Source organism: Ctenocephalides felis, unplaced genomic scaffold (assembly GCF_003426905.1).
Source record: "Ctenocephalides felis isolate EL2017-DRISC unplaced genomic scaffold, ASM342690v1 CF-g0.4_SCAFFOLD_01170, whole genome shotgun sequence".
NCBI lineage: Eukaryota > Metazoa > Arthropoda > Insecta > Siphonaptera > Pulicidae > Ctenocephalides > Ctenocephalides felis.
The window spans coordinates 79749585-79777584 of NW_020537324.1; the positions used below are offsets into that span (position 1 = coordinate 79749585).

The following is a 28000-nucleotide window of genomic DNA, read 5'->3' on the forward strand; positions in this document are numbered from 1 at the left end:
CAAATATATATAATTATTGCAACAATTTATTTAAATACATAATTTTAACTTATTAATATATACATACAATATAATTTCCAGCCAGCTGTCTATAAATTCATTTAAATTTCTTAAAAAAATATGCATGGACTTTCCACTTTCGACTAAATAACTATAAACAATCAAAATGGCACCAAAAAACATTTAAAGTAATTTCTCACTGGTTTCGTTAAAAATCCATACATATTTGTTAGTTTATATCAAAAATTTTGGTTTCTAAATTTGTATTAAGATTTAAATTCTTATATATCGCTGTTTTTGCCTTAGATAATAATTACTTACTAAACGAATACTAAGTACCTTGGTTTAAGATACATAGATTATAGTAATATGTACAACATAATATATATATATATATATATATATATATATATATATATAAATTTTCTATTAGGTACATAAGAGTTCAGTGCAATTATCTAGCTGTCGATTAACAATTTAGGTCCCCATTTAATATCTTAACATAATCTCTGGAGCAACAAATAACACATAAACTACTTGCTTACTTTAATTCAATTTAATTACAAACGAAACACTTGATGGCTAAGAAATGATAACAAGATAGTTTTATTTGTACCTTTGTATAATTTTGTTTAATGTCTTTTTGCTTTGTTAATTTAAAAGATGATTATAATCGATGACTATGGTAAGCTCATCTGCAAAGATTGGATAAAACCAAAGCTAGACTCAATTTATTTCATACAAAAGAATATATATTTATATTTCTACTTACCAATGTTATCTATTATCCTTCATTGTCTTACAATTTTCATTGTTCTTAGAAATTAAAGCTTTCATAATACTGGGATATAAAGCGGTGAGTATATCTTCGAACACAACTAGTATCAATCTCATATTTAATTGTTTCTTTTGCAGAAGTAGACATACATTTAACAATCCTAGACGAGTTGTTTCGCTTCCTAGGACATGTTTAAGGTCCTCAGAGAAGCTGGCCAGAAGTGCTGTTTTTGCTGCTATTCTGGTCCTAAAAAAATAAAGGTGTAATTAATAAAATTATATTTTAAAATGATGATTTAGATTATTATGCAAAGTATCAATAAAGTAGTCAAAGAAAGTAACGTTAACAAAACATTATGTTACGTTTAGATATAAAAGGGTTCATTGAGAATACAACAAATACTAAGGACACTTTTTGATATTTTGATATTCGTTGTAGTTTAGATTATTCAAGTAATTAATATATATTATTATATGTCAAATGAAAGCTAATAAAATTATCTACAACTCTGTATATAACGATTTATAACGTTTCTCACAAAATTATATAAAAAAAATATTTAAACTTAAAAATTAATGCGGCGTGTCTATAACATTAGTTTCAGCGGTTGCGGTTTTTATATCCACGTTCAATTTATTATAAATAATAAAAATATATTAATAATATTATATATTGTTAAACTGTACATAACGTGCGCAAACTTTTCAAACAAAATTGAATAATAAAAATGTGTAAAATTTAAAATTTAGTATCTACTTATTAACCATTGGTGGATGTGATTAGTACATTTTTTAAAATTTAGTATAGTTGTGATAAAATTTATTTATATTTTTATATATCATGATATACCATCAAAAGTCAATAATAATTATCTATAAATCTGTATATAATAACTTGTTAGAACAAAATTATATATAAATAAGTCATCAAACTTTGCAATTAATATCGTCGTCATGCGTCCACATTGTTTTAGCTACAATGCTTCGGTTTATAATAAAATTCATTTTGTTATAATTTAAATTTAAATAAAAGTACTTAATTCAAAATTATTATTATATATCATTAGAAAGCTAATTAAATTATCTATAAATCTGTATATAAAACTTCGTAACTGTTAGAACAAATTTATTTAATTTATTTAATTCATCAAACTTTGCAATTAATATCGTCGTCAGGCGCCCACATTATTTTAGCTACAACGCTTCGGTGTACAAATATATTAATTTTATTATATTTTAATTAAAAATATCATTATTTTTATATATCATTAGAAAGCTAATTAAATTATCTATAAAGCCGTATATAACAATTTAGAAATCTTAGAACAAAATTGTTTAGAAATAATTAGTAAACTTTGAGTTCCTAAATCTCAAGTAAACTAAAACGATCTTCTTCGGTACGTTAATACAAAATAGTTACAAAATTTGTAAAAATAAATAAATTCAAAATAACTATTATTACCTGTGAACTGTATCCTGGTCTCGTTTTGGTGGACTTTGTGCTCGTTCACCATTTGGCCACAGGGCATTTCGAACATATGATATCGCTTGTAACACCATACCTGGATAAAACAAGATTTAGAATAAATAAGTATATATATATATATATATATATATATATATATATATATATATTTATATTTATATTTTACCGTGACCAGCTAAAGATCCAGCCAACTGCAGCAATCTTCTATTTACAACATTTCCCAGCCAAGTGCCTTGTAGTGCTTTTGAAAGCACACCACGTCTCAACCATTGTGAACGTCCTTTCAAGTCAAAAGCTTCGTCTAATAGAACTAAAGCTGAACGAATAGCCGGATTATCAGCCTGAGATAATAAAAGTTATATTAATAATTATTTAAGAGATTACAAATTTGATGTGCTTACATCTATTTCATCGGGGACTCCTAATAGAACCCTGGACAAGCCTCCAACGAATTCATCAACGCTGTTTAGGAGTTGGTCGGGCATGTTTTTTATACTGCGCATTCCTGATCGTAATGGACTAACTATTGTATCAATCTGAAAAGATAATTGTTTATATATATATATATATATAAAATATATATATAAAATATATACATATATATACATATATATATATATATATATATATATATATAAAATATATACATATATATATATATATATATATATATAATTATCTGCTTACCGTTCTAATCATGGCCCCCCGTGCAACTTGTTTATCATAAGCTTGTGGTTCACAAAACTCGATGAGCAATTCCAAAAGTCCTTCGTAATAGTAAACTCGTTGCGACTGATTGTGATGTTTAATCCTTCTTGCATGTTCACACAAAGCAGTCACAAAAGAATTCAAAACTGTCTTTCTATGTTCCAACACTGTTCGATCCATATTGTGAAAAGCACGCTTTGCAGGAAATGGAAGTTTTGACAAATCAGGATACTGAAAGATAAAAAATGTTAATTAAAATAATGGCATAATTAAAAATTATTTGTTTATCTTACCTTTTTCTTGACAGATTTCTGTAAGTCTAAGAAATGCGAGTATCTTCGATACACGTGCCATTGCAGTAAGGAGCTGTTGCTTTCGTTTTGCAAATTTTGTTGACGAGTTACACTATTATTATTGTTTGTAGTAGTGTCTTGCTGTTTTTTGCGATGGCATAAAACATTTAGAGCGTATACGCCCCAGGATTTTCCTCCTTCACAAGCAATTGCTGAAAAGTAAAAAAAAACTAGTGGTGTATGGCATCGTGCCTTAAGGCAAATTGCTGAAACTTCCCGTACTGTAATGAAATGTTCGAGAAATTTTAAACGTTTTCAAATATATTATTATAAATACCGTAACTTTCATTATTTTTGCTATCTTGTTATATCTGAGCAAATCAAATATAAATCATAAATCGATTTATCTCCAGAATATTAACAATCGTCATTTCGTTTCGAATTCAATTTCAAAAAAAAAAAATAGTTGCTTAATTTGCACAAAATTGAAAAGTCTAAACGCATTTGCAAATAATTCTGTGCGACATTTTCACTTATACTGTGCTTAGCTTGGCGGCATTTTCACATTTTTCAATAGTTTTCACAAAATTGTACATTGACAGTCTAAACGCACTTGGGTAAACATTTGTACCAGAGTGGCGCTTAGACTGTGCTTAGCCTGGGCAATTTTTTGAATTTTTAATCCAAAATTACAAAAATATTTTTTGAAAAAAAAATTAGAAACATAATTTTTTTCCCAAAAGCAATTATTTTGTTGAAACAAGCAGAAAGTTCTTTGAATCATTTAAATCGGACGCTTAGTTCTCTCAAAAAACTGCCATTTTTTACCATTTAGCTCTGTATCTCCGAAACCGCTGGCTCTACCTTTGCCAAAAACTAATAACCACTTTTCCCCGTCATTACGAACTGAATGTTTTTTAGAACATACAAAAACTCGATTTCTATTTTCTGCACTCTTTGCTCCATATCTCCGTAACGGCTGGACTTGCCTTTGCCAAAAACTAATCAGCACATCTCCCCATTAATAGGCATCGAATGTTTTTAAACCATTCGAATCGGTTGATCCGTGCGCCCGAAAACCTGGACGAAAAAATGCGGACATACAAAACACACACACACACATCCATTTATTTATTTATTTATTTATTTATTTAAATATATAGCCCACAGATTTCTCCAAGAGGACTCAAAAATACAATTATTTGACATAATGAATAACAATTAAAATATACACAAAATTACAATATATAGTTAGTAACATAAAATGCTAAGATAAAATTTCATATAATGCAGAATGTAACAATAATATTTATAAACAGAAAATAATAAGATATTTGAAAGAAAATAAAAAGATTAACTTGTGCAGATGGAGATTATTTGATTAGGTGATGTGTTGTGAATGTCTATTTCATTATTAATTAAGTTAAAGTTAGAGGACATTAGTAAAATAGGCGAATTTAAGAGAGAATTAGATTTAGGAGGGTAGGATAATTGAAAAATAATTGTGAACGCGTAGATAGCCTCGGAACATTAAAGGATAGTTGATTGAGAATAAGAGGACAGTCTATAGAATTATTGCAAAGCTTAAATAAGAACATAATTGTACAGATAAATCGACGTGAGGCAAGGGAAGGAATACCAAATTCTTTTAGTAAAGTGTTGTGGTCAAAGCCACGTTCAGGGTAAATTTTATATGTTTTATAATAAAGGTATTTCAGAAATTTTCGCTGAACCTTCTCTATCGCATCAGAGTTGTTGATATGATGAGGATACCAAATAATCGAACCGTATTCTAATTTTGAACGTACAATAGAATAGTACATGCAAAGAAGTGCATTGGTAGACTTAAATTGTTTACAATTTCTTAGTATCAAACCTAAAGATTGATGTGCTCTATTGCAAATATCAGTAACATGATCTGTGAAAAACAAACCAGAATCAAATAGAACACCTAAATCGGAAATTTTATTACATCTATCAATGCTGGTGTTAGAAATTTTATAATCAAAAAGTATTGGAACGCGCTTATGTGTAAAACTAAGAATCTTGCACTTTGATATATTTAGATGTAATTTGTTATAGATACACCAAGATTGGAAAAGGTCAAGTTGAGACTGTAAAATAAGCAGTCATCAATAGAATTTATTTTGAGATATAGTTTCAGATCATCTGCAAATAATAAATGTGGACAGTTAATAGTATCAGAAATGTCATTAATAAAAATAATAAATAATAGTGGACCAAGAATGGATCCCTGAGGAACTCCTGAACTAATATTTTCAATGTTGCTCAAGAATCCATTAAGAAAGACAAACTGCTTGCGATTATGAAGATAACTTTTGAAAAAGTGGATAAGTGAAGAATTAAGACCAATCTTAGATAATTTAGTAAGGAGAATGTTATGATCAATTTTATCAAAAGCTTTACTGAAATCAGTGTAAATCACGTCAACTTGTCCATTGATGTCAAGATTCTCAGCTATATATTGTTTAATACAAATTAAATTTGTTATCGTTGAACGGGCAGGCATGAAACCATGTTGATTAAGAGAAATTAAAGTTCTAACAGAAGGAATTAGTTCTCTATAAATAATTTTTTCAAATACCTTAGCAAAGTTTGATAATAATGATATCGGCCTGTAATTAGTAATGTTTGATGTAACACCTTGTTTAAAAGTTGGAACTAATCGTGCAATTTTCCAACAATTTGGAAAAGTGTTTGTACGCAAAGATAGATTAAATAAAAATGCAAGTGGATCAGATAGAGTAGATGAGCAATCACGTATAAAGAAAGATGGAATACCATCGAAACCAAATATTTTGGAGTTCTTAAAACTTGCTATTGCAAGTTGCACAGTACTAGAATCAATTTCACCTATATCAATCATGATTCTATCATTATGATCAAATAAAATGGGTATGTCAAGTTTAGGCTGATAAACACTAATAAAGTAAGAATTAAATGCATCAACAATAGCATCAGGAGAATCATAATATTTGTCTAGATAGCACAATCTATTAGGAATAATATTAGAAGCAGTTTTATTACGCAAAAAAGACCAAAAATATTTAGGATTAAGCGATAGAGAATTTTCAACGTCAATAATATATGAATTATAGGCATCTTTCATAAGTATTTTTATTAATTTCCTGTACAATTTAAAATTTTCATAATAGAAAGTGATATTGGTTAACTTGTATTTATTATGATAGTATTTCTTCATACGGAGGTTTCTAATAATATCAGAATTAAACCAAGGCTTAAATTTATTGGAAGAAAATTTCTTTGTTTTAGGAACAAATTTATCTAATAAGCTATAAATTGTAGCGTAAAAAAGATCACATGCATCATTAATGTCAGAACATGTATACAAAGAACTCCACGATGTATTTAAAATTTCCCTGTAAAGATTAAGATAATCCGCTTTGTGGAAATTGTAATGATAGTTATTTTTATTAAATTGCAAAGTATTGGGTGTGGAAAAAGAAGATGTAAGGGAAACAGAAATATAAAGAGCAGGATGATAATTGTCCTCAGGTAAAAGGGGTTCGGTATCATGAATTATGTTGCAAAAGTAAGAACAAAACACTAAATCCAACAATCTGCCACTGATATTGATAACAGAATTATATTGGTTGAGACCAGATAAATTAATAAAATTATAGATAAAGTTACATTTTGCATTAGTAAGATTATGAGATAATTGATCGAAATGTGGAACATTGAAATCACCAATAATTAAAACATTTTTGTCTGAAACATAAGATTCTAGTAGATCAAGGAAAGCTTCAAAATTCTCAGTAGATACATCAGGTGGAACATAAACGGTCAATACTAATATGCTTGAATTCTTGAGGATACACTTGCAGCCAACAATATCAATCATTGGAAGCAATTCACAAATAAAGTTCAATTTCAAAAGTTCACAAGTAATATATTTTTTAACTGCAAGAAGTACACCACCACCACGATATTTATTGTTGATACCATAAGTTCTATCACATCTGAAAACATTGAAACTGTCGCAAAAGAATTCAGAGTTGTGAACATCGTTCCTAAGCCATGTTTCAGAAAAAGCGACGAAATCATAATCAAGATAACTAGATGCGAGCAGGCAGTCGGAAATTTTAGTGTTGAGTCCACGAACATTTTGATAGTAACATGTAAAGACATTACTATCTGTGGGCGAAATTAGTTTAAAGAAACAATTCGAGGAACGCCATTAATGTATTTAATTTTAAGATTAACTTCACCTTTTTTCTCGCGTTCAAGTAGCTGAGCTTTCAGTCTTTGATAATAAAGTTGTTGCCTTGGTGTCCGATCCTCACTGATAATCAAATTCTTGAAGTGGATATTATCCTTAATTTTCTTGCAGTTGAACAAAATTTCTTTGGTAAGTTATTATCCTTGAAGATAACTTTAAGCGGTCTTGGCTTAGTCCTTTTTGAATCAAATTTACCCAATCTATATAGTTCGAAGCTCGACGGAACACAAGGTACTCCTAATGAAGCTTCAAATATATTGTTAATCATATTAGTATCAACACTTTTATCATAATTGTTTACGTCATTAAGAGGCTCTTTGGCGTTATATATTATGATATTATATGAACGTTTATTGCGTTCAGAAGTCTCTTGAACTAATGCTTCAAATTGTTCATCATCCAGAATATTATTGTTGCAAGACCTATGATCTTTTAGTGCAGCAACTTCTCGTTGTAGCTGCATTAACATACTCTTGATATCATTCAGGTCATTACCGAGATTAGCACATGAATTGCAATTCCACATTATTCCTTTTTTTGATGATATTGCTCGAACATCAGCCAAGCTCAAGTTCACGCATGAATACTTAAACTTTGTTTTGCACGAAATACATGTCACCATCTTGTCAAAGGCAACTGCAATATTACAGCATGAACACGTATTTTCCAAATTCATAATTATATGCTTATTTCACTTATATAAGCGATGTTTACAACAATATTCAAGAATTTTATGATTAGAAAATACTTATATTAAATTCAAAATATTTTATATGATTTTGACAATGATGTTTTGATCAAGTATCAATTATTATCTTACCTGTTTGTATAATTTCCATCGACAAATCATAATTCTCAGCCAAAAAATTAGCACTATAATGCTCGAAAGCAAACTTGGCTGTGGCAACAGAACCTTCTATGGTATTACCAAATTTATTAGTCTGCTGCACCAAACCTTGGCCATCAATATTTTTAACATTATGTTTCAGAGGACTTAAAGTTCTTTGCCGAACAATCGAATCACTTCTTGATCTTGTGTGCTTCATGTAATCGAACTTTGTCGACAACTTTTTGTCATCGAATTGATAGTCCTCACTTTTTTGTAACACTCCATCCACATTGGTCTGTTGGATAAGTGGAACTGAAAAGTAAAACACAACTAGTAATAAGACATCACAATCCATATACTAAACTAGTGGGGCGCATGGCATCGTGCCTTAAAGCAAATTGCTGGAACTTCCCGTACCGTAAGGACATATTCGAGAAATTTTAAACGTTTTCAAATATATTATCATACAAATACTGTAACTTTCATTATTTTTGCTATCTTGTTTGTTATATCTGAGAAAATCAAATGTAAATCATAAATCAATTTATCTCCAGAACATTAACAATCGTCATTCCATTTCGAATTTAATTTAAAAAAAAAAATAGTTGCCCAATTTACACAAAATTGAAAAAGTGCTCCCGTATAGTCACAGTCTAAACGCATTTGCAAATAATTCTGTGCGACATTTTCACTTATACTGTGCTTAGCTTGGCGGCATTTTCACATTTTTCAATAATTTTCACCAAATTGGATAACTGTTCCAGTACATAAACAGTCTAAACGCACTTTCGTAAACATTTGTACCAGAGTGGCGCTTAGACTGTGCTTAGCCTGGGTAATTTTTTAAATTTTTAATCCAAAATTACAAAAATATTTTTTGAAAAAAAAAAATTAGAAACAATTTTTTTCCCAAAAGCAATTATTTTGTTGAAACAAGCAGAAAGTTATTTGAATCAGACGCTTAGTTCTCTCAAAAACTGCTATTTTTTAACATTTAGCTCTGTATCTCCGAAACCGCTGGGCCTACCTTTGCCAAAAACTAATAACCTAATAATAATAAATAAACTAATAAAATAATAACTAATAGAATGAGTTTTGAATTATAAAGCAATTTGAAAACATACTTCTTCCAATTTTAAAATATGTAGTACAGTATATAATTTTTTTCATTCAAATTGACATAAAATTGAACTGTTTTAAAATCAGAAAATAGAAAATATATCACTTATGTCAATTTGTTAAAAATAATTTGATATTAGGTTGTCAAATATCTCCCTTCCGCTTTTTTGCTCTTGGTTTATAATACAAAAAGGCGGAAGGGAGATATTTGACAACCTATTATTAAAATTCAGTATAATTATTGAGTTTAGTACATAGCGCATATGATATCTTCTATTTGGAATTCACGACATTATTAGTTAAAGTATTTATTAGTTCAAGAATTAAGTTAAATTAGTTTTAAGCATAGCAAAATTATATGCATAAAATGCTTAAAAGTCAAATGTATTAAGTAAGCAGTGTTATTTATTTAAATAAATATTAATTTCAAATAACCACTTTTCCCCGTCATTACGAACTGAATGTTTTTTGGATCATGCAAATCGGATGATCCGTTCTCTCAAAAACTCGATTTTTATTTTCTGTGCTCTTTGTTCCGTATCTCCGTAACGACGCGTTTTTGCCTTCGCCAAAAACATCGGTTTCACATCGGCACATCTCCCTATCAATAGGAATCAAATGTTTTTTGAACCATTCAAATCGGTTGATCCGTGCGTCCGAAAACGTGGACGAAAAATTGTATCCATACATACATACACACACACACATCCATTTAGTTTCTGAGGTATGCCAGTAAGATGTTCAGAAACCTTCAAAACGTCGAGAAATGCAAAAATTTTCATTTTCAATTTTCGGCCCATTACAATAACTTACCCTACGGGAAGTTAAATAGTTGGTTTGGTATTTAGCCTTGAGGCAAGTTACATGAACTTCCCGATATATGTAAATAATCGACTTAATCAATAATAAACAAATTAATTTATGAGTGATTAAAAGTATTCCACTCGGAATTTATTACACATAATTGAAAACGAACGAACACTTTGACTCGGAGTATTTTCTAAAAGCAAATTTTCAAATATTAATAATTTTTATAATTGAACCAGCTTCCGTAGGACTTTAAGGATTTATTACGTTTATTAAGACCAAGTACTCTATCGTTATACCAAGTGAATCGTCTAAGTTTAATTTTAACAAACGTCAAAAAAACTACTCATTTTCTCAAACTTTGATAAATTTTTAAAATTAAACTACTTGTAAAGCCGTAATAATTCAGTAAGTTCTATAAGACCATGGTATATATCTCCAAAAAAGTACCATAAAAATCGGCCTAATTTTTTTTTTCAACGGTTAATTACAAGAAAACGGCTCGGTAGATTTTCACCTAAAACTAATCAGCATCATTCCCAACTAATATCTTTTAAACAGTTTTTGATTTTTTAAAATCGATTCGGTAGTATGAGCTTAAATGTGGACGAAAAGTTTAACACTCTTTTTCAAATTACAAAGAAACGGCTCGGCCGATTGTCGCACAAAAGTGACAAGCGATAGTCCTCATTAAGACACATCAAATGGCTTTTAAATTTCTGAAATCGGTTCAGGCGTTTTTGAGAAAACGTCGATGAAAGGTCCAATTTTGACAAATGCCAAAAAAACTATACTAATTTTTGCAAACTTTGACGAATTTTTAAAGCTAAACGAGTTGTCGTAGGGCCGTAATATTTTAGTATGATTTAGAAGACTATGATATCTACGGTCAAAAAAATAATAATAAAAATCGCCGAAAAAAATTTTTTTAACACTTTATTACAAGAAAACGTCCCGGCCGATCTCTACCAACAACTCATCAGCACGATTCCCAATCAATATCTTTCGAACGGTTTTAAATTATCAGAATCTATTCAGAATTGCGGGCTAAAACGTGGACGAAAAAATTTTCACTTTTCTGCTATTTATAAAGAAAGGGCTTGGACGATCGTCGCACAAAACTCAGAAACGCTAGTCCTCATCGAGATACATCTAATGGCTTTTGAATGTTTGAAATCGGTCGAACCGTTTTTGAGAAAACGACGATTTACGGCAAAAAATCTGTTTACATACACGCCCACACACACACATACTTTTTTCAAATGTTGGTCTCATTCGATTCAGAATGGCTTGAAACGTCGAGAAAACATAAAATTAGCGAATCGGATTTTTTGATGAAAACATAAACTTCTCCTTCGGGAAGTTAATAAGACATCACAATCTATATACTAATTTATAAGTCTATTATCCCTACCTGTAGCTTTGACACTATCCATTCCTCTGGCACCATTTACTTCGCTCTTGTCCTTTTTCACAGTTGTTTCATTCGCCGATGATTCGTTTTCAGCTGGTGCTCCACCAGAATCAGTTTCGCTGGAACCAGCAACCATTTCTAAACTGGACACACTGTCATTGTCCAGATTTGAGGTACAATCGTAGTCGTGTTGACCATGAGTGAGCATATCGAGCTCTGCCAACATGTGGATGTAGAGTCGACTTCTGTAGAAATCGGTTAGGAAGATGTCTTCGGTCTGGAAATAAAGGACACAGTGATTATTTAAATACACGAATATATTTAATGGAAGTTAATAAACGAATATTCAATACTTGCCTTGAATTTTCCAAATACGTTGTCTTGTATTTCATCGAACCAATTTTCAGATGGATTAAGAGCTCTGAAAAAGAATAATTATTTGTAACACATTTTTTCACGACTACAACACTGGAAGGGGAGTTCTGTGGCGGTTATAGACCGCTGCTGTTTTTATGATATCTAAGATCTTTTTAGTAAATTGTATCCAAATTTTGTCATTTATATAATTATTTATTGATGACCTCGACGTAATCTAGGATGATGGTCGATATTAGGGAATGCAATACCGGTAATACCGGTATATCGAATTACCGGTAAACCGCCCGATTTTTCGGTGGTATTTTTACCAGTATTTATTCCAAAAATACCGGTATTTTCGGTATTTTTACATAAGCGCTATTTGATACATAATACCCTAAAGTTTAAATTTTTCGGACCAAATTTATCTTTAGATTCCATAATCGCATAAACAGCTATATCTTCAAGTGATTCTATAAGACAAACAGATGTCAAATATTATCTCAACTCGTCATTAAACTGAATATTTATTGCTTTCCAAAGGGCTTCATATCGTGTTACAATAAATATAATTGGATTGATAGATAATGATGTTTGTTTCATCTTTTGTAAAAATGTAACGGTTTATTAAGTGATATTTGCGCCAAAATATTTTATATGATACAGATTACCCCTGCATAATCTTTATTTTTTCTAACTTTATACATAATAATTATGATAATTACTAAATATTATTTCTTCTTATTACAATTATAAAATATTATTTTCCGAAAACGTTCCGAAGTTTGAAAATACTATAGAAGCATCACATTGTTCTAAATAACAATACTCAACAATTATAGTAACTTATTATTTATCTCGACAAAGTATCCAATCTTAAATTAGTGTAGAAAAATTATTTTTTTTAAATATTGGAGATTATGCTAATTTAACACATCGGATACAGACAATACAGTTTATTATAATAATGTAATATGATCTTTTATGAGTTTTTGGTCTTTCTTACTCATAAGTTCGTTTTTGGTGAAAAGTACTCAATATAGTGATAATGAATTAATTGAATTGGATATACTTTTGTTAACTTATTATTTAAAAAAAAATAAACTTATTGTTTTATTTTATTGTTTAGTTGAATATAGTTGTACGAGGTCTGTTCAAAAAGTACCCGGAATTTTCGTTTTTTCAAAAAAATATTTATTTATTCGTCTACATTAATGTGGTCCCCTTCAAAGTAGTCCCCCCCAGATATAATACACTTATGCCAGCGTTTTTTCCAATTTTCGAAGCACCCTTGATATTCACTTTTTGATATGTCCTTGAGCACTCTCAGCGATTCGGCCTTTATTTCTTCAATCGAGGAAAACCGCCGTCCTTTCATGGGTCTCTTCAACTTTGGGAATAGGAAAAAGTCACACGGAGCCATATCTGGTGAATTTTTGCACTTTGCAACACTTTATTTCATTTTTTACGCAAAATTTAATACAAATTCTTTGACTTTTCAATTCTTCCATTGTAAAAATCGCCGAGCTCAGAAAAACACGTCGAACCTTAGCGACTACCACAGACAAAGTAAACAGTGAATATAGCTGAAAATTTCATCAAACTTTAGGGGCATGTATACCAACACAATAAAAAAAAAAATTTGACAATCAGACACTCCAGACCCGCGAAATTTAATTATTAGTAATTCCGGGTACTTTTTGAACACACCTCGTATATACATTTTTTTTATATTTGTACTAGTAACTTTCAATATTGTTTACGTTTGTTTAAGATAATAAAAATACCGCTAATTTACCGGTATTCCGGTTTTAAAATGAAAAATTACCGAAATACCGGTATTGAAATTTTCCATCGGTATTGCATTCCCTAGTCGATATTAGGGGGGCATTAAATAAAATCAATTATCCTTTATCTTACTTGTTGGCTATCTTCAACCTCAAATCGTTCAGCATCTGCGAAGGCACTTCAACTCTATCACTATTCTTGTCAGACAAAAACTTCTCATAAATCTTCTGGGCAGTCTCTCGAAGTTCCTCATTTGAATTCATCGGATGACTGTTATTATTACCATTTGTTGCCGTCATCGATCCTGCAGAAGTAGTACTTCCATTTCTGATACTGCGCATCTTTGTCGCCAATTGATTCGTTGTTTTGTTTTGAGATTGTTCACGAACTGATGTCTTCCAATCTAAGAAGAAAAATAATAGAAATAAAAGTAAAATATTTGTGTTTAAAAGTTTTTATGAATAAGATACTTACGTTCCACGGTGTTATAAAAAAATAAGTAGTTCTGTTTGTTGACTTGTGTTAAATAATCGAGATAAAAGGATAAGGCTACGTCGCCGCTCAGTAATTGTTCGAACGATAGCAATGGTAGAATTGTTGAAGACGAGGTATCTGGTTCTGCAAAAATTAAAATATACTTTACATATGTATATATATATATACTAGCTGACCCGGCAAACGCTGTTTTGCCATCAAAAATATTTTGCCGCTTTGCAGAAGTTCTTATAATTTACATGATATATTAGGTTGTCAAATATCTCCCTTCCGCTTTTTTGCTCTTGGTTTATAATACAAAAAGGCGGAAGGGAGATATTTGACAACCTATTATTAATAATAATGTTATATTTTTATTACACAAATTTCTTTACATTTCGATAATTAATTCCAACGCATCATAGTGTTTTGTTTATTTTAATTTTATTTATGTCAAATAGTGAAATATTTTTTTTAATCAATGAATAAATTAAATTTCACAGTCTGAATCAACGCAAGTACCATTATCTGAATATATAATACTTTATATAAATATCAGATTTTTTACTTTTGCATTTAATTTAAAAATATTGAATGTCAATTTCATATATCCAATGTGCAATAAATTTATAAATGCCAAAATATTTCCTTTTTGATCAAAATTTAATATAATATGATATAATTTATATCTATAATTTGATTGTCAATATTGCCTATAACATAACTTGGAATAATTAATTTATTTGTATCTTATTGAAGTCGTTAAAAGTTCATTTTTTTTGAACTGTCAGAATTTTGTTTATGATTATTGTTAAATTTAATATGTCGCTTTTTTATTGTTATCTATAATAATGTTTTAATCACTTATCATATAAATTTTCGACTATTAATTGATATTCATACTATCCCTATGGATAAAGTTCTGAGAAATCCGAGTCCAAATCTATAAAATGTTTGATTTTTGGCACTTTTATTAATTCTTTATCAATTTTCGTACTGTAAAATAATGGATGATTATTTATCAAAATTGTAATATTTAGACTATAATTTTAGATGAATATTATATTTTTGTGAAACGTTAAATTTTTGTTTATGATTAATTTTAAATTCAATATGCCGCTTTTTTATTGTGATCCCTGATCTATAAGGTTTTGATGAAGTTTTGGTATCCAAAATAATTTGGTAAGCTAATCAATTAAATCTAAATCGTAAATCTATTTATATAATAATTTTCATAAATATTGACAAATGACATTTGACGTTTTTCATGTCAACATTTATTCAAATTTATAAACATTGATTTTTAATTAGATTTAAAACTATAAATTGTGATTTTGAATATCTAATTAGGATATAAATGTTGGATATATCTATATATGTAAATGTTTTTGAATTATATTTTTTGAACTGTCAAATTTATTTTTCAAAAATCATACATCTTTTTTTCTCGAATTTTCCATAAATTTTGGCATTTGTCATTTTAGTGTTTTGTTTTTTTTTTTGGTCATTTTCTGTCAAAATTTTTAGAAATTTATAAAAATAATATATTTATATTTTAAATTTTCTTTTCAAAATTTCCTATAACCTAAGTTGGATATATATTGGCACACGATGAGACAATAAAATTTAAAATCGGTTCAGTAGTTTGGGCGTCCATCGCGAACCAACATAGTGACACGAGATTTATATATATATATATATATATATATAGATATGTATATATATATATATATATATATATACTACACATTCTTTTTTTTAAATATTTTATTTAAATTACATTTAATTTTTGAAAATACAAAAAACATCAACTATCACTTGCAGAGCTTGACACAGTACTAAAACATGTGAATAGATACAGAAATATATTAAACAAATCTTAAGTATCGAGATGAAGAGATAGTATGAGTATTATTATATATATATATATATATATATATATATATATATATTGTATTTATTTTCTTTACCTATATTTCCTTTAAGTTGTCCCAATTTATTATTAATCATTTTCTCAACATATTGCAAACTGCCAATTTGTTGTTTAATGGAACTGTCGACGTGCAGACTACTTGCAGACCTCTGAAATTAATGAAAAATTATATAATTGATAAATGTAAGCATCCTTCAACTGACCTATCAGTCATAAAACTTAAATTATAAAATTTAATATAACAATTATGTTCAGATCAATCTAACAAAGAAACAACTCAGCTATTGTCCATATATAAAAACAATGATATTTGTATTGCAAAAGAGTAAAAATAATTATTTATTTATTTATTTATTAAAAACAATTATTAAACAATTAATTATACTTACAAGTTGGTGAATTTCAGCTCTTAACATTTCCCTCATGACACTTAATTCATTAACATCATTACAGAATCTTAATGTCGTGAGCAAATGCTCACCGGCCGGTGGCCCATCTTTGCAACACTAAGAAACGATTCATATTCATTAATTTATATTATTAATATATATATATATATATATATATATATATCTTTTCTACTTACAATTTTCAGTATAATCAAATTAACAGTATCAGGTTCCGATAGCAAATCGAACAAAGGCCTAAGTACACAGCAAGAAATCAATGACCCCAAAATGCTTCTTAAACTCGGGCAAGCAAAATCTTCCGAAGGCAAGATGAAAAATAACACCAAGTCTACTAGACTTGTTAAATGCTCTGGAAAATGATACAGAAACAAAATAAATAAGCAAAACAATAATATTACTAGGTAAGTGTTTATCTTATTTAATATTTTCCATCAAATGCCATAGGCAACTTTTAGAAAAAGTGTCTAAAAAAGTTTTACTTCAAAAAATTAGGATTGTTTTTTTATGGCATGTGGGGTCTCATTTGATAGGTCTCGAAGAGTACAATTCAAATATTAAAATAATCTTGACATTTTTTTTGAATTTATCTAAAAAGCTTTTCATTTTTAACATTTTTATAATTTTTTTTTTGCTATTGAAAAAGTGAAGACTTCTTCTAATTTCAACTAGTTTATCTTATTGTTTACTTGTATTATATACTTTTAATACATTTTTAATAAACGTGTCTAAAGAAGTTTTACTTCAAAAAATTTAGATAGTGTTTTTTTATGGCATGTGGGGTATCATTTGCTAGGTCTCGAGGTTTTAAATCCAAATATTAAAATAATATTGACTTTCTTTTAGAATTTTTATAAAAAGCTTTTAATTTTCACATTTTTATAATTTTTTTTTGCAATCAAAAAGTGAAGACTTCTACTTTCACCTAGTTTATCTCATTGTAAAGTTTACTTGTATTATATACTTTTATTGCAATTTTAGTAAAAGAATCTAAAAAAGTTTTACTTCAAAAAATTAGAATTGTTTTTTTATGGCATGTGGGGTCTCATTTGATAGGTCTCGAAGAGTACAATACAAATATTAAAATAATCTTGACATTTTTTTTGAATTTATCTAAAAAGCTTTTAATTTTTACATTTTTATATATTTTTTGCTATTAAAAAAGTGAATACTTCAATAACATATTTAATTTATTTTGAGCACAATTATAATAAACAAAAAAATCACAAGTTTTAATTATTGATTAAATGAATTTAAAGTAAAAGAATCCTAAAAAGCTTACTTCAAAAATGTAGATTTTTTTATGGCATGTGAGGTATCATTTGATAGGTCTCGAAGAGTTAAATACAAATATTAAAATAGTTTTGACTTTTTTTAGAATTTTTTCAGAAAGCTTTTTACATTTTCACATATTTATAAACAAATTTTTGCCATTAAAAAAGTGAGGACTTCAATAATGAATTTAATTTACCTTGAGCATAATTATGATAAACAAAAAAATCACAAATTTTAATTATTGATTAAATGAATTTAAAGTAAAAGAATCCTAAGAAGTTTTACTTCAAAAAAATTAGATTCTGTTTTTCATGGCATGTGGGGTATCATTTGATAGGTCTCAAAGAGTAAAGTACAAATCTTAAAATAGTTTTGACCTTTTTAGCATTTATAAAAAAAACTTTTCATTTTCAAATTTTTATTCAAAAAAAATAGTATTAAAAAAGTGAATACTTCTAAAAAAAATGTATTTATCATAAGTGCAACTTTCTGATGCCTCTTTGATAACACATACGTGAAGTTAGGTTTTATGTGTAAAACGCCTGATCGCCTAGCAAACACATAGCTTTTAGACAATTCGTGAGTACCGCTTCATAAGAAGATAGACCCTTAACTTAAATATTTCATAACCATAACATTTCTATGCGCAACTTGCTTTAAGACAAAAATCTACTTTCACCTAATTCATCATATTGTATCAAATACCAAAGTTAACTTGTGATATACACTTTTAATGCATTTTTAATGAAAGTGTCTAAAGAAGTTTTACTTCAAAAAATTTAATTAGTGTTTTTTATGACATGTGGGGTATCATTTGATAGGTCTCAAAGAGTTAAATACAAATATTTGAAATGTTTTGACTTTTTTTAGATTTTTTTTAATAAAACATTTCATTTTCACATTTTTATAAACATTTTTTTGCTATTAAAAAGCAGACTTCTAAAATATTTGTAATTTACCTTGAGCATAATTATAATAAATAAGATAATCATAAATTTTAATTAATGATTAAATAGTTTTATGAATTTGTAGTAAAAGAATCTAAAGAAGTTTTACTTCAAAATATTTAGATTGTGTTTTTTTATAGCATGTGGGGTATCATTTGATAGGTCTCGAGGAGTAAAATACAAATATTGTAAAAGTATTGACTTTTTTTTAGAATTGTTTAAAAAAACTCATAATTTTATATATTTTTTTTGCTAAAAAGTGAAGACTTCAATAATATATTCAATTTACCTTGAACATAATTATAACAAATAAGAAAATCACAAATTTTAAATATTGATTTTAAATGCTTTATGAATTTAAGTAAACAAATCTAAAGAAATTAGGGGACGTTCATTAATCAGAGAGGGTTATAGTAAGATATCACGTGTATTTATATTTACCTGAAAAAAAAATCTAAACATTTCCAAAAAAAGTTAAAAATTTGACGTTTGTGGATGAGGGGTTAATTTTGATTATCACCAAGGGGGTCAAAAATCCTAGAAAAATCGATCACGTGATTAATGAACGTCGCCTTAGTTAAAATAGCATGTGGGGTATCGTTCAAAAAGTCTTGAGGATTAAAATACGATTTTATAAATAAAACATGATGTTTGTACTAAATGTTTTGCTCACCTTCTAAACTGCTTTCATCAGACACTATTCTACCTCGAATATCTTTGGACAAAAACAATTCTACGGCTTCATCGTCAACATTTTCAGCCCGCAATTGGGTTTCTGATGACTGGTTATCTGTTGTGTAAAATTTTGCTTGCAAATTTGTTTGACTCGCTGAAAAATAAGATAAACATCATGTCAACATTCATATATCTTTATCATCATGGAATGGTGTTAGTAATCAAATTCCTCCGAAACGGCTTGACCAATTTTTATAGAATTTTATACGCACAATCATTAGAACTCAGAATTCGCCTACATCTGTTTTAAAAGTTGACCACGCCTGCTCGCTAAATTTTTTGTTTTATATTTTTATAATTTTTTTATTATATAACTCTTATTTTGTAATAGTCATTTAGTATTCCAAGAATTTTTCATTTATTATTTTCTACTTACGACTATTCCATTTAACATCAGTATCACTCTTGTTCCTCCTGTGAGTCTTGAGATGTTTCTTCGGAGAACTTTTTGGGCTAACTTTACTTGTTGCAGAATTGGCAGTCAGTAATTTGGCACACTCACGTTGTGCCTGTCGGTACAACTTTATGTGCTCTGCCACTTGGTCCACCAATTTGGTGGTTAGGAAAGTTAACCAGTCTACTTGCTTAACTCTAAAATAAAAAAGGTAAACGAAATTATCTTATATATAAAATTCTTCTGTAACGATGTATGTAAATATACTCCTCCTGAACGATTATTCGGATTTTGATAAATCTTTCTGAAGTTTGTTAAGGGATTTTTTTAGGATGTGCGTGATTATAAAAATATAGTAATATTGTAGAAATAAATGGCAAAAATTGCAAAAAACGACATGTTATTGTTTGACATTGAAAATATTTGAGACATTGTTTGGCATTGAAAACAAATGAAAACAGTCATCAAAAAAAAAAAATTTACACATGAGCCCCGCTAAAAACAAATGACTTGCGGGCGCTGAGGACCCCAAGAGCGTCCCTGGTAATAATGTATATTAAATTATCACTAAGAAAAATTTCGTTTATATATTATATATAAATTACTATTATATAATTGAAATATTTATAATTTTAAAAGAGTGGATATGTACACAAAATTTTGGTCGTTTTTGGACTGCCAAAATTCGATTTTTGATCCGATCAAAAAATCGATAGTTCATTTTACGAGAACTATATATAGAAGATGTAAAAAACATTCGATGGTGATCGGATCATTTGTTTTTGAGTAATCGCTGTAGCAAATTCGAAAAATGCTGTTTCGAGAAAATTGCGTTTAAAGATAAAATGATCGTTATACTATAGTACTATATATACACCTAAGTCTGTTTTTACACGGTAGATTGGTTACAGAAGAAGCCGTGTAAAAAAAACGTGTAAAAAAAGACATTGATAATATACAAAAATGGGTGATTTGTTCCTAATCTCTAAACCCTATTAAAATCAGTGAAAAACAAGAATTTTTAAGAACAAGAATTCATGTTTATTTTATTAAATCAAATATATAATGCTTATTTTCACAAATTTAGGTACATAAAATTTCAAATCGTGCTAAATGGAATAAAATCGTGTAAAAAAAATAAAAATATTCAATTTTCAAACCGTGTTATATCAAAACCGTGTACAAAAAGACCGTGTAAAAACAGACTTAGGTGTATATACTTTTTAAATTGTTGTAACTCAAAAACTATTTAAGATATCAATTTAAAATTTTAATATGTTATTTTTTAAAGGTATAACCTATCGAAAAATGGAAAAATTGAAAATTCGATTTTTTGAAAATTTCACACTAGTTGTGCCCCTTAAAAATTGTTGGAGTTTTTGAATTGAAGACGTGGGTACAGGATAACGTCTGTTGGGTCATCTAGTATATATATATAATTTTTATACTTTTCAATCATATCAAATTCGAATCTTTTACTAACAATATAAATATATTTTTATTATAAACTGAAAAAACTATATAAGAAATAGTTATAAATATTTGTACCATCATTCTAAAATTTAACAATTTAAAAAAATTCTGGATTCTTACAAAGTTAAGATTTACGTCGATTTACGACAAAAAATCTGTTCACATACACGTACACACACGCACACACACACACATACTTTTTCCAAATGTTGGTCTCATTCGATTCAGAATGGCTTGAAACGTCGAGAAAACATAATATTAGCGAATCGGATTTTTTTATGAAAACATAAACTTCTTCCTCGGGAAGTTGAGAAAAATCTATTTTCTACAAAATAAGAATAAGAATAAATAAAAAAATTAACAAGAAATTGCAAAATATTCATAAATTTACAAGAAAAGTATGTTTCTTTACAAAACACTGAATTAAATATTCTTGTTTGTACCATATGGAATATTTCATCTATCCCTTACCTCTCGGATATCCTCGACACGGCGTGCTGAACCGAAGTCCTGATCGTCCTGTCGAAGCTCCTCTCGTCCTCGTTGGGCAGATTGGTGACCTTGGCGTACCATGTGTGCACGTAGTCGCGCAGGGCGTATGTCACGATGTCGCGCAGAGCGCGGTCGATTACGTCGCTGCCGGTCAGGCGGCTGTCGGCCCGGGCAGCGGGGCGCCCGGGCTGTCGCCTCTCGGAGAGGAGTGAAACGATCTGCAATAGAAGGATCGAAGAAACGATTATGGATAATAGATAGGATCGATAATTTGCCGATATCATTATTATCAAACTTTGCTAAGGTATTTGAAAAATTGCAATTGCAATAGCAAGTTTTAAGAACTCCAAAATATTTGGTTTCGATGGTATTCCATCTTTCTTTACACGTGATTGCTCATCTGCTCTATCTGATCCACTTGCATTTTTATTTAATCTATCATTGCGTACAAACACTTTTCCAAATAGTTGGAAAATTGAACGATTAGTTCCAACTTTTAAACAAGGTGATACATCAAACATTACTAATTACAGGACAATATCATTATTATCAAACTTTACTAAGGTATTTGAAAAAATTATTTATAGAGAACTATAATTCGTTCTGTTAGAACTTCTACTAATCAATATGGGTTCATGCCTTCCCGATCTACGATAACAAATTTAATCTGTATTAAACAATATATAGCTGAGAATCTTGACACTAATGGACAAGTTGATGTTATTCGCACTGACTTCAGTTCAGTAAAGCTTTTGACAAAATTGATCATAACCATGGGGGGGCAAACATAGAACAAATGACCTTTTTATCGTTTTACTGTTACTGTAGAAAAACAAAAGAATTAATAATAATTTTCAATATGGCGAAGTGTCACGTACCACAGTGTCAAAAAAGTGTTGAATTAAATACAGTTCATAAAGATAAAAAAAATCTAGCAGGGTACTAACAAAAGCCGCATGCGTTAAGAAACTGGGCTAAAAAGCTATAGAGGATTTGAGGCACATTTGAAACAAAAAGAAAGTGATTCCAGAATTTCATTATTTATGTACCAGATATTTTAATCAAGATCCATTGCAGATTTTTTTGGAAGAATAAATGTCGGAGATGTTCAATTTTCTAAATTATTTATATTGTTTGTTGTTAATAACTGGTGCAATACTGTGAAACGATGTCAAAGGAAAATATATGAATGAAAATGAACAGGACCCCATAAAAAAGTAGCTCTCGATAAGTACAAGAAAAGTCTCAAGGCCAATAAAACTCGACTGAGACAGAAAAAACCCGTATATTTTTCTGCGAATGTTAGAAAATCTTGTCTATTTATTACTAATTATATTTTATTTAAATTATATAAATACGTTTTATTGATATATTTTATTATTTATATTTAATTATTGCTCAAATATTAATTTTATTTCATTTTTGCAAATGTTTTTAATATATATGAAAATATATTTTTTGACACTAATGGACAAGTTGATGTTATTTACACTGACTTCAGTAAAGCTTTTGACAAAATTGATTATAACATTCTTCTTACTAAATTATCTAAGATTGGTCTTAATTCTTCACTTATTTATTTTTTCAAAAGTAATCTTCATAATCGTAAACAGTTTGTCTATCTTAATGGATTCTTGAGCAACATTGAAAATATCAGTTCAGGTGTTCCTCAGGGATCTATTTTTGGTCCACTACTATTTATTATTTTTATTATTGACATATCTGATATTATTAGCTGTCCACATTTATTATTTGCAGATGATCTCAAACTATATCTCAAAAAAAATTCTATTGATGACTGCTTATTATTACAGTCTCAACTGGACTCTTTCCACTCTTGCTGTGTATATAACAAATTACATTTAAATATGTCAAAGTGCAAGATTCTTAGTTTTTCATATAAGCGCGTTCCAATACATTCTGATTATAAAATCTCTAACACCAGCATTGATAGATGTAATAAAATTTCAGATTTAGCAGTTTTATTTGATTCTGGTTTGTTTTTCACGGATCATATAACTGATATTTGTAATAGAGCACATAAATCTTCAGGTTTGATACTGAGAAATTGTAAACAATTCAATTCTAACAATGCACTTTTTTGCATGTACTATTCTAATCTACGTTCAAAGTTAGAATATGGTTCGATTATTTGGTATCCTCATCAAATCAACAACTATGATGCGATAGAGAAGATTCAGCAAAAATTTCTGAAATATCTTTATTATAAAACATATAAAATTTACCCTGAACGTGGCTTTGACCACAACACTTTACTAAAAGAATTTGGTATTACTTCCCTTGTCTCACGTCGATTTATCTGTACAATTATGTTCTTATTTAAACTTTGCAATAATTCTATAGACTGTCCTCTTATTCTTAATCAACTATCCTTTAATGTTTACACAAATTCCAATGTTCCAAGGCTATCTGCGCGTTCACAATTATTTTTCAATTATCCTACTCCTAAATTTAATTCTCTCTTTTATTAAATTCGTCTATTTTACTTATGTCATCTAACTTTAACTTAATTAATAATGAAATACTTAGATATTCACAGCACTTCACCTAATAATCGAATAATCTCCATCTGCACAAGTTAACCTTTTTCTTTTCTTTTCAAATATCTCATTATTTTATCTTATTCTGTTTCTAAATAATATTGTTACATTCTGCATTATATGTATTTTATGTTAAGCATTTTATGTTAATAACTATATATTGTAATTTTGTATATATTTTAATTGTTATTCATTATGTAAAATAATTGTATTTTTGAGTCCTCTTGGAAGAAATCTGTGGGCTATATATTTAAAATATATAAATAAATGAATAATAGACTGATAATGTTGAACAAGAACTTGTTGTTACATTAAACTAAAATCCATATAAAAAATTGATATTTTATAGAAATTGTCGATTACAAAGAAAAATTTTCTGGTAATCTGAATTTATTGTTGAAGTCAATAACATCAACTTAAAAATAAACTAATGTCAAATCCACTACACATTAGATTGAATGCTAAACCTAGGGATATATTTTAGTTAACGTAGACTATTCATCTTAAGATAAGAGAGAATTAAATAAAATTTTCAATAACTCACGTTTTTGATTCCATTATTGGTGTTCCTGTCCTCCAACGGATTTTCTAAAAGGCCGCTGTCAAGATAATTCTCCAAGTTGGCGTGTTGCAGATAAAGCACCGTCAACAATCTGAGGAGAAGGACATTTATTGATAATAGTTCATTCACATTCATCGTAATATCAATACATAAACATATATATATATATATATATATATATATATATATATATATATATATATGAAATTCTTCTGTAACTATGTATGAATGGTTAATCCTCCTAAACTATAATTCGGATTTTCATGAATCTTCCTAAAGTTTGTTCGGGAAATTTTCAAGAATTTTTAGATTCATAGAAATATAGCTAGATTGTAGAAATAAATGGAAAAAATTACAAAAAATCGCTTATCATTGTTTGCCCTTGAAAATGTTTAAGGCATGGTTTGACATTAAAACAAATGAAAACTGTCATTTGCCAAACATTTCCATTCTTATAGGCTAAGGCAGTATTAAAATATAATATATTTATGATTATAAATGAGAAAAATGTAATGACTATATTATTATTGCCGAAAAGCAGCTGAGAGGTGCCAAAAATTAAAATAATATAAGATTTACAGCCAACATGCGTCTGACAGGTGATGCAGTTTGCGCATGCGTCTGTCAGTGATCGCACATCAAACTTAGCCTATAATTCACTTCGACTGATAATTATTTTTTAACTTTTGAATCCAGTCGTGTTTTGCCTTACTTTACTAAATCACAATACAAAAATAATTTACTTTCTCAAAAAATTATCTAGAAGTTTCATTTGGTCAAAAATTCATATGTTTGTCATTGGATACGAAATATTTACTCAAGACAATGGAGAGTTTTGGGTCTGAATATTTTCAATGTGCTCCAATTTGCATGAAATTTTGGAATTAGGTTCACCTTACTCTGAAGTTTAAAAGTAAAAATAATTTAGAATCATTTGCCACTTCCCGGGGGGATGACATCCCTTTTCAGTGGTGCAATTGTATCTCTTTCAAAATAACATCGGATATCGATAAAATAACTAATTAGAATAGAAAAAGGTTTAATAATGTTTTTCAAAAAAGAAATTACTTTTCAAGTTACTGGCTACTAAAAATTTGTTGTTTTTTGCGTTTTTCATCGTTTTTTGCAAATATTTTTAAAAATATACATTTAAACGAAAATCATGTAATGAACAAAATTATAACAAAAAATCTCATGATTTCATGAAAAAAAATCTATTTAAAAAATAAAAGATACGTATAATGGTATATAAATGAAAATTCAAGGTCTTTTACTAACCAATTATTGCTTTTTATTATTTTTCTGTTACACAAATATTGACAGAGTGTCCAACTAGAGTGTCTTTCGAGTCCTTCAATCCTTTGCCATTTCAAAATAAGAGAAGTTACGGTAAAATTTATGATAGAGAAAGTTGTAGCTCATTTAATTACCTTTAAAATAGTGTATTACAAGTTCTGATAAAATCAGAATTAAAAGAGTTATAACGGGTGGTAACGGAGTGTAAATTGTTTTCACTTCTGAACTTAAGATAAAGATTAGTCTATTTCCGACACACGCTTTTTTCCTCTCCATTTACTGCAATTATTTTGTAGATCGTAGGTTGAATAGAGCACATGTGAACAGGATTTGATAAATTAATTCATAAACTTAAGTAATAATTTATAGCGAATTATTAGTGAAAAAATGTAATTTAGATCGTAAATTACTAGAAGCCATGCTATATATTAATTCTTTCTGAATTTGTTATACCTTTTAAAAGACTTCAATTTCCAATACGTATATCTTAAGCTATAAATCACGATGACGATGAATTTTTGTGTGATAAATTTGGAAAATCAATGTTTTAGTCGTGAATAAACAAAAAATCATTCTTTTATACATCCACATCTACAGGTATGACTAAAAATATTGGATAACCCTTGGCATTAAAACAAAACGATCTATTGAAAATAAATTTGTTCTATAAATGGCAGTGTATAATATTTAATATACAATTTTATTGAACATATTGATGATATAAATTTCACAGTATAAAGAGTTATGTATAAAGGGTTCCTGAGACTCATAATTTTCTTTAAAGCATTTGTACATTTAAGGTCAACCATATGGATGTATATACATTTCGGTATAGACTGTAGTGTAAAAAACATAATTATTAACTAATTGGTAGATATCAGTATAGGTTTTTTTTAAAAAAAAATCGGACCTTTTGAATTGTAGACATGGGTACAGGATCACGTCTGTCGGGTCATCTAGTATATATATATATATATATATATATAATTTTATCATATAAAATTTACTGTTACAATAAAAGCAATACGCAAAGTATATTTTTTTAATATATTTCCAGTATCTGTGTACAAGAACAATATATCTTAATGCCTTCGTACAATTAACTTATATCAATAACAACAATTACTACAATTCAAAATTCAAACAAACACAACTGTAACATCTTCCAATCACAAACATTTCGACGAGAGAGGTCAATATATTTTCAACTCTGTGATAAAATCCAGTCCATCGTAATCTAATTGAATTAAATTCTCTAAATATAAATACATAGAAATATTTTTTTGTGACTCACCCAATTAGAAAAGCGACGCATCCCGTGGCGGCCGTGAAGCACGAGAAGAAACCAAAAGTCGTCAAACAGAGCAAACAAATCAACAGGCCCCATCCCAATATTACGATTTCCATTTATCAATTTATTAATTAGAATGAGATATCACAAGAAAAGCTTATTTCGTTTAATTTCACTACACGCTAAAGATTTATGTACAAAAGGAATTATCACATTGTTATTTTGTATTGAGAGATCGTGTTCATTTTGTTGTTATTGTTGGTAAAAATCACATCGTACACAGTCTGCTTGAATGATATGTTGTTAGAAGAGAAATGA

General features: G+C 28.6%; 1 protein-coding gene across 1 annotated transcript; it reads right to left on the minus strand.

The window, feature by feature from the left end:
- Positions 1 to 777: 777 nt before the first annotated feature.
- LOC113367726 (sorting nexin-13-like) lies at positions 778 to 27979 on the minus strand. Its single transcript, XM_026609307.1, has 19 exons — positions 27686 to 27979; positions 25078 to 25186; positions 21952 to 22190; positions 19990 to 20204; positions 19552 to 19707; positions 16836 to 17008; positions 16639 to 16755; positions 16287 to 16398; positions 14317 to 14460; positions 13975 to 14245; positions 12055 to 12118; positions 11698 to 11974; positions 8349 to 8669; positions 3265 to 3476; positions 2951 to 3202; positions 2665 to 2799; positions 2430 to 2604; positions 2240 to 2339; positions 778 to 1024 (listed from the first exon to the last, which is right to left on the minus strand). The coding sequence occupies exons 1-19, from the start codon at positions 27796 to 27798 to the stop codon at positions 778 to 780; spliced, it is 3432 nt and encodes a 1143-aa protein (XP_026465092.1). The 5' UTR covers positions 27799 to 27979.
- Between the last annotated feature and the right edge of the window lie 21 nt (positions 27980 to 28000).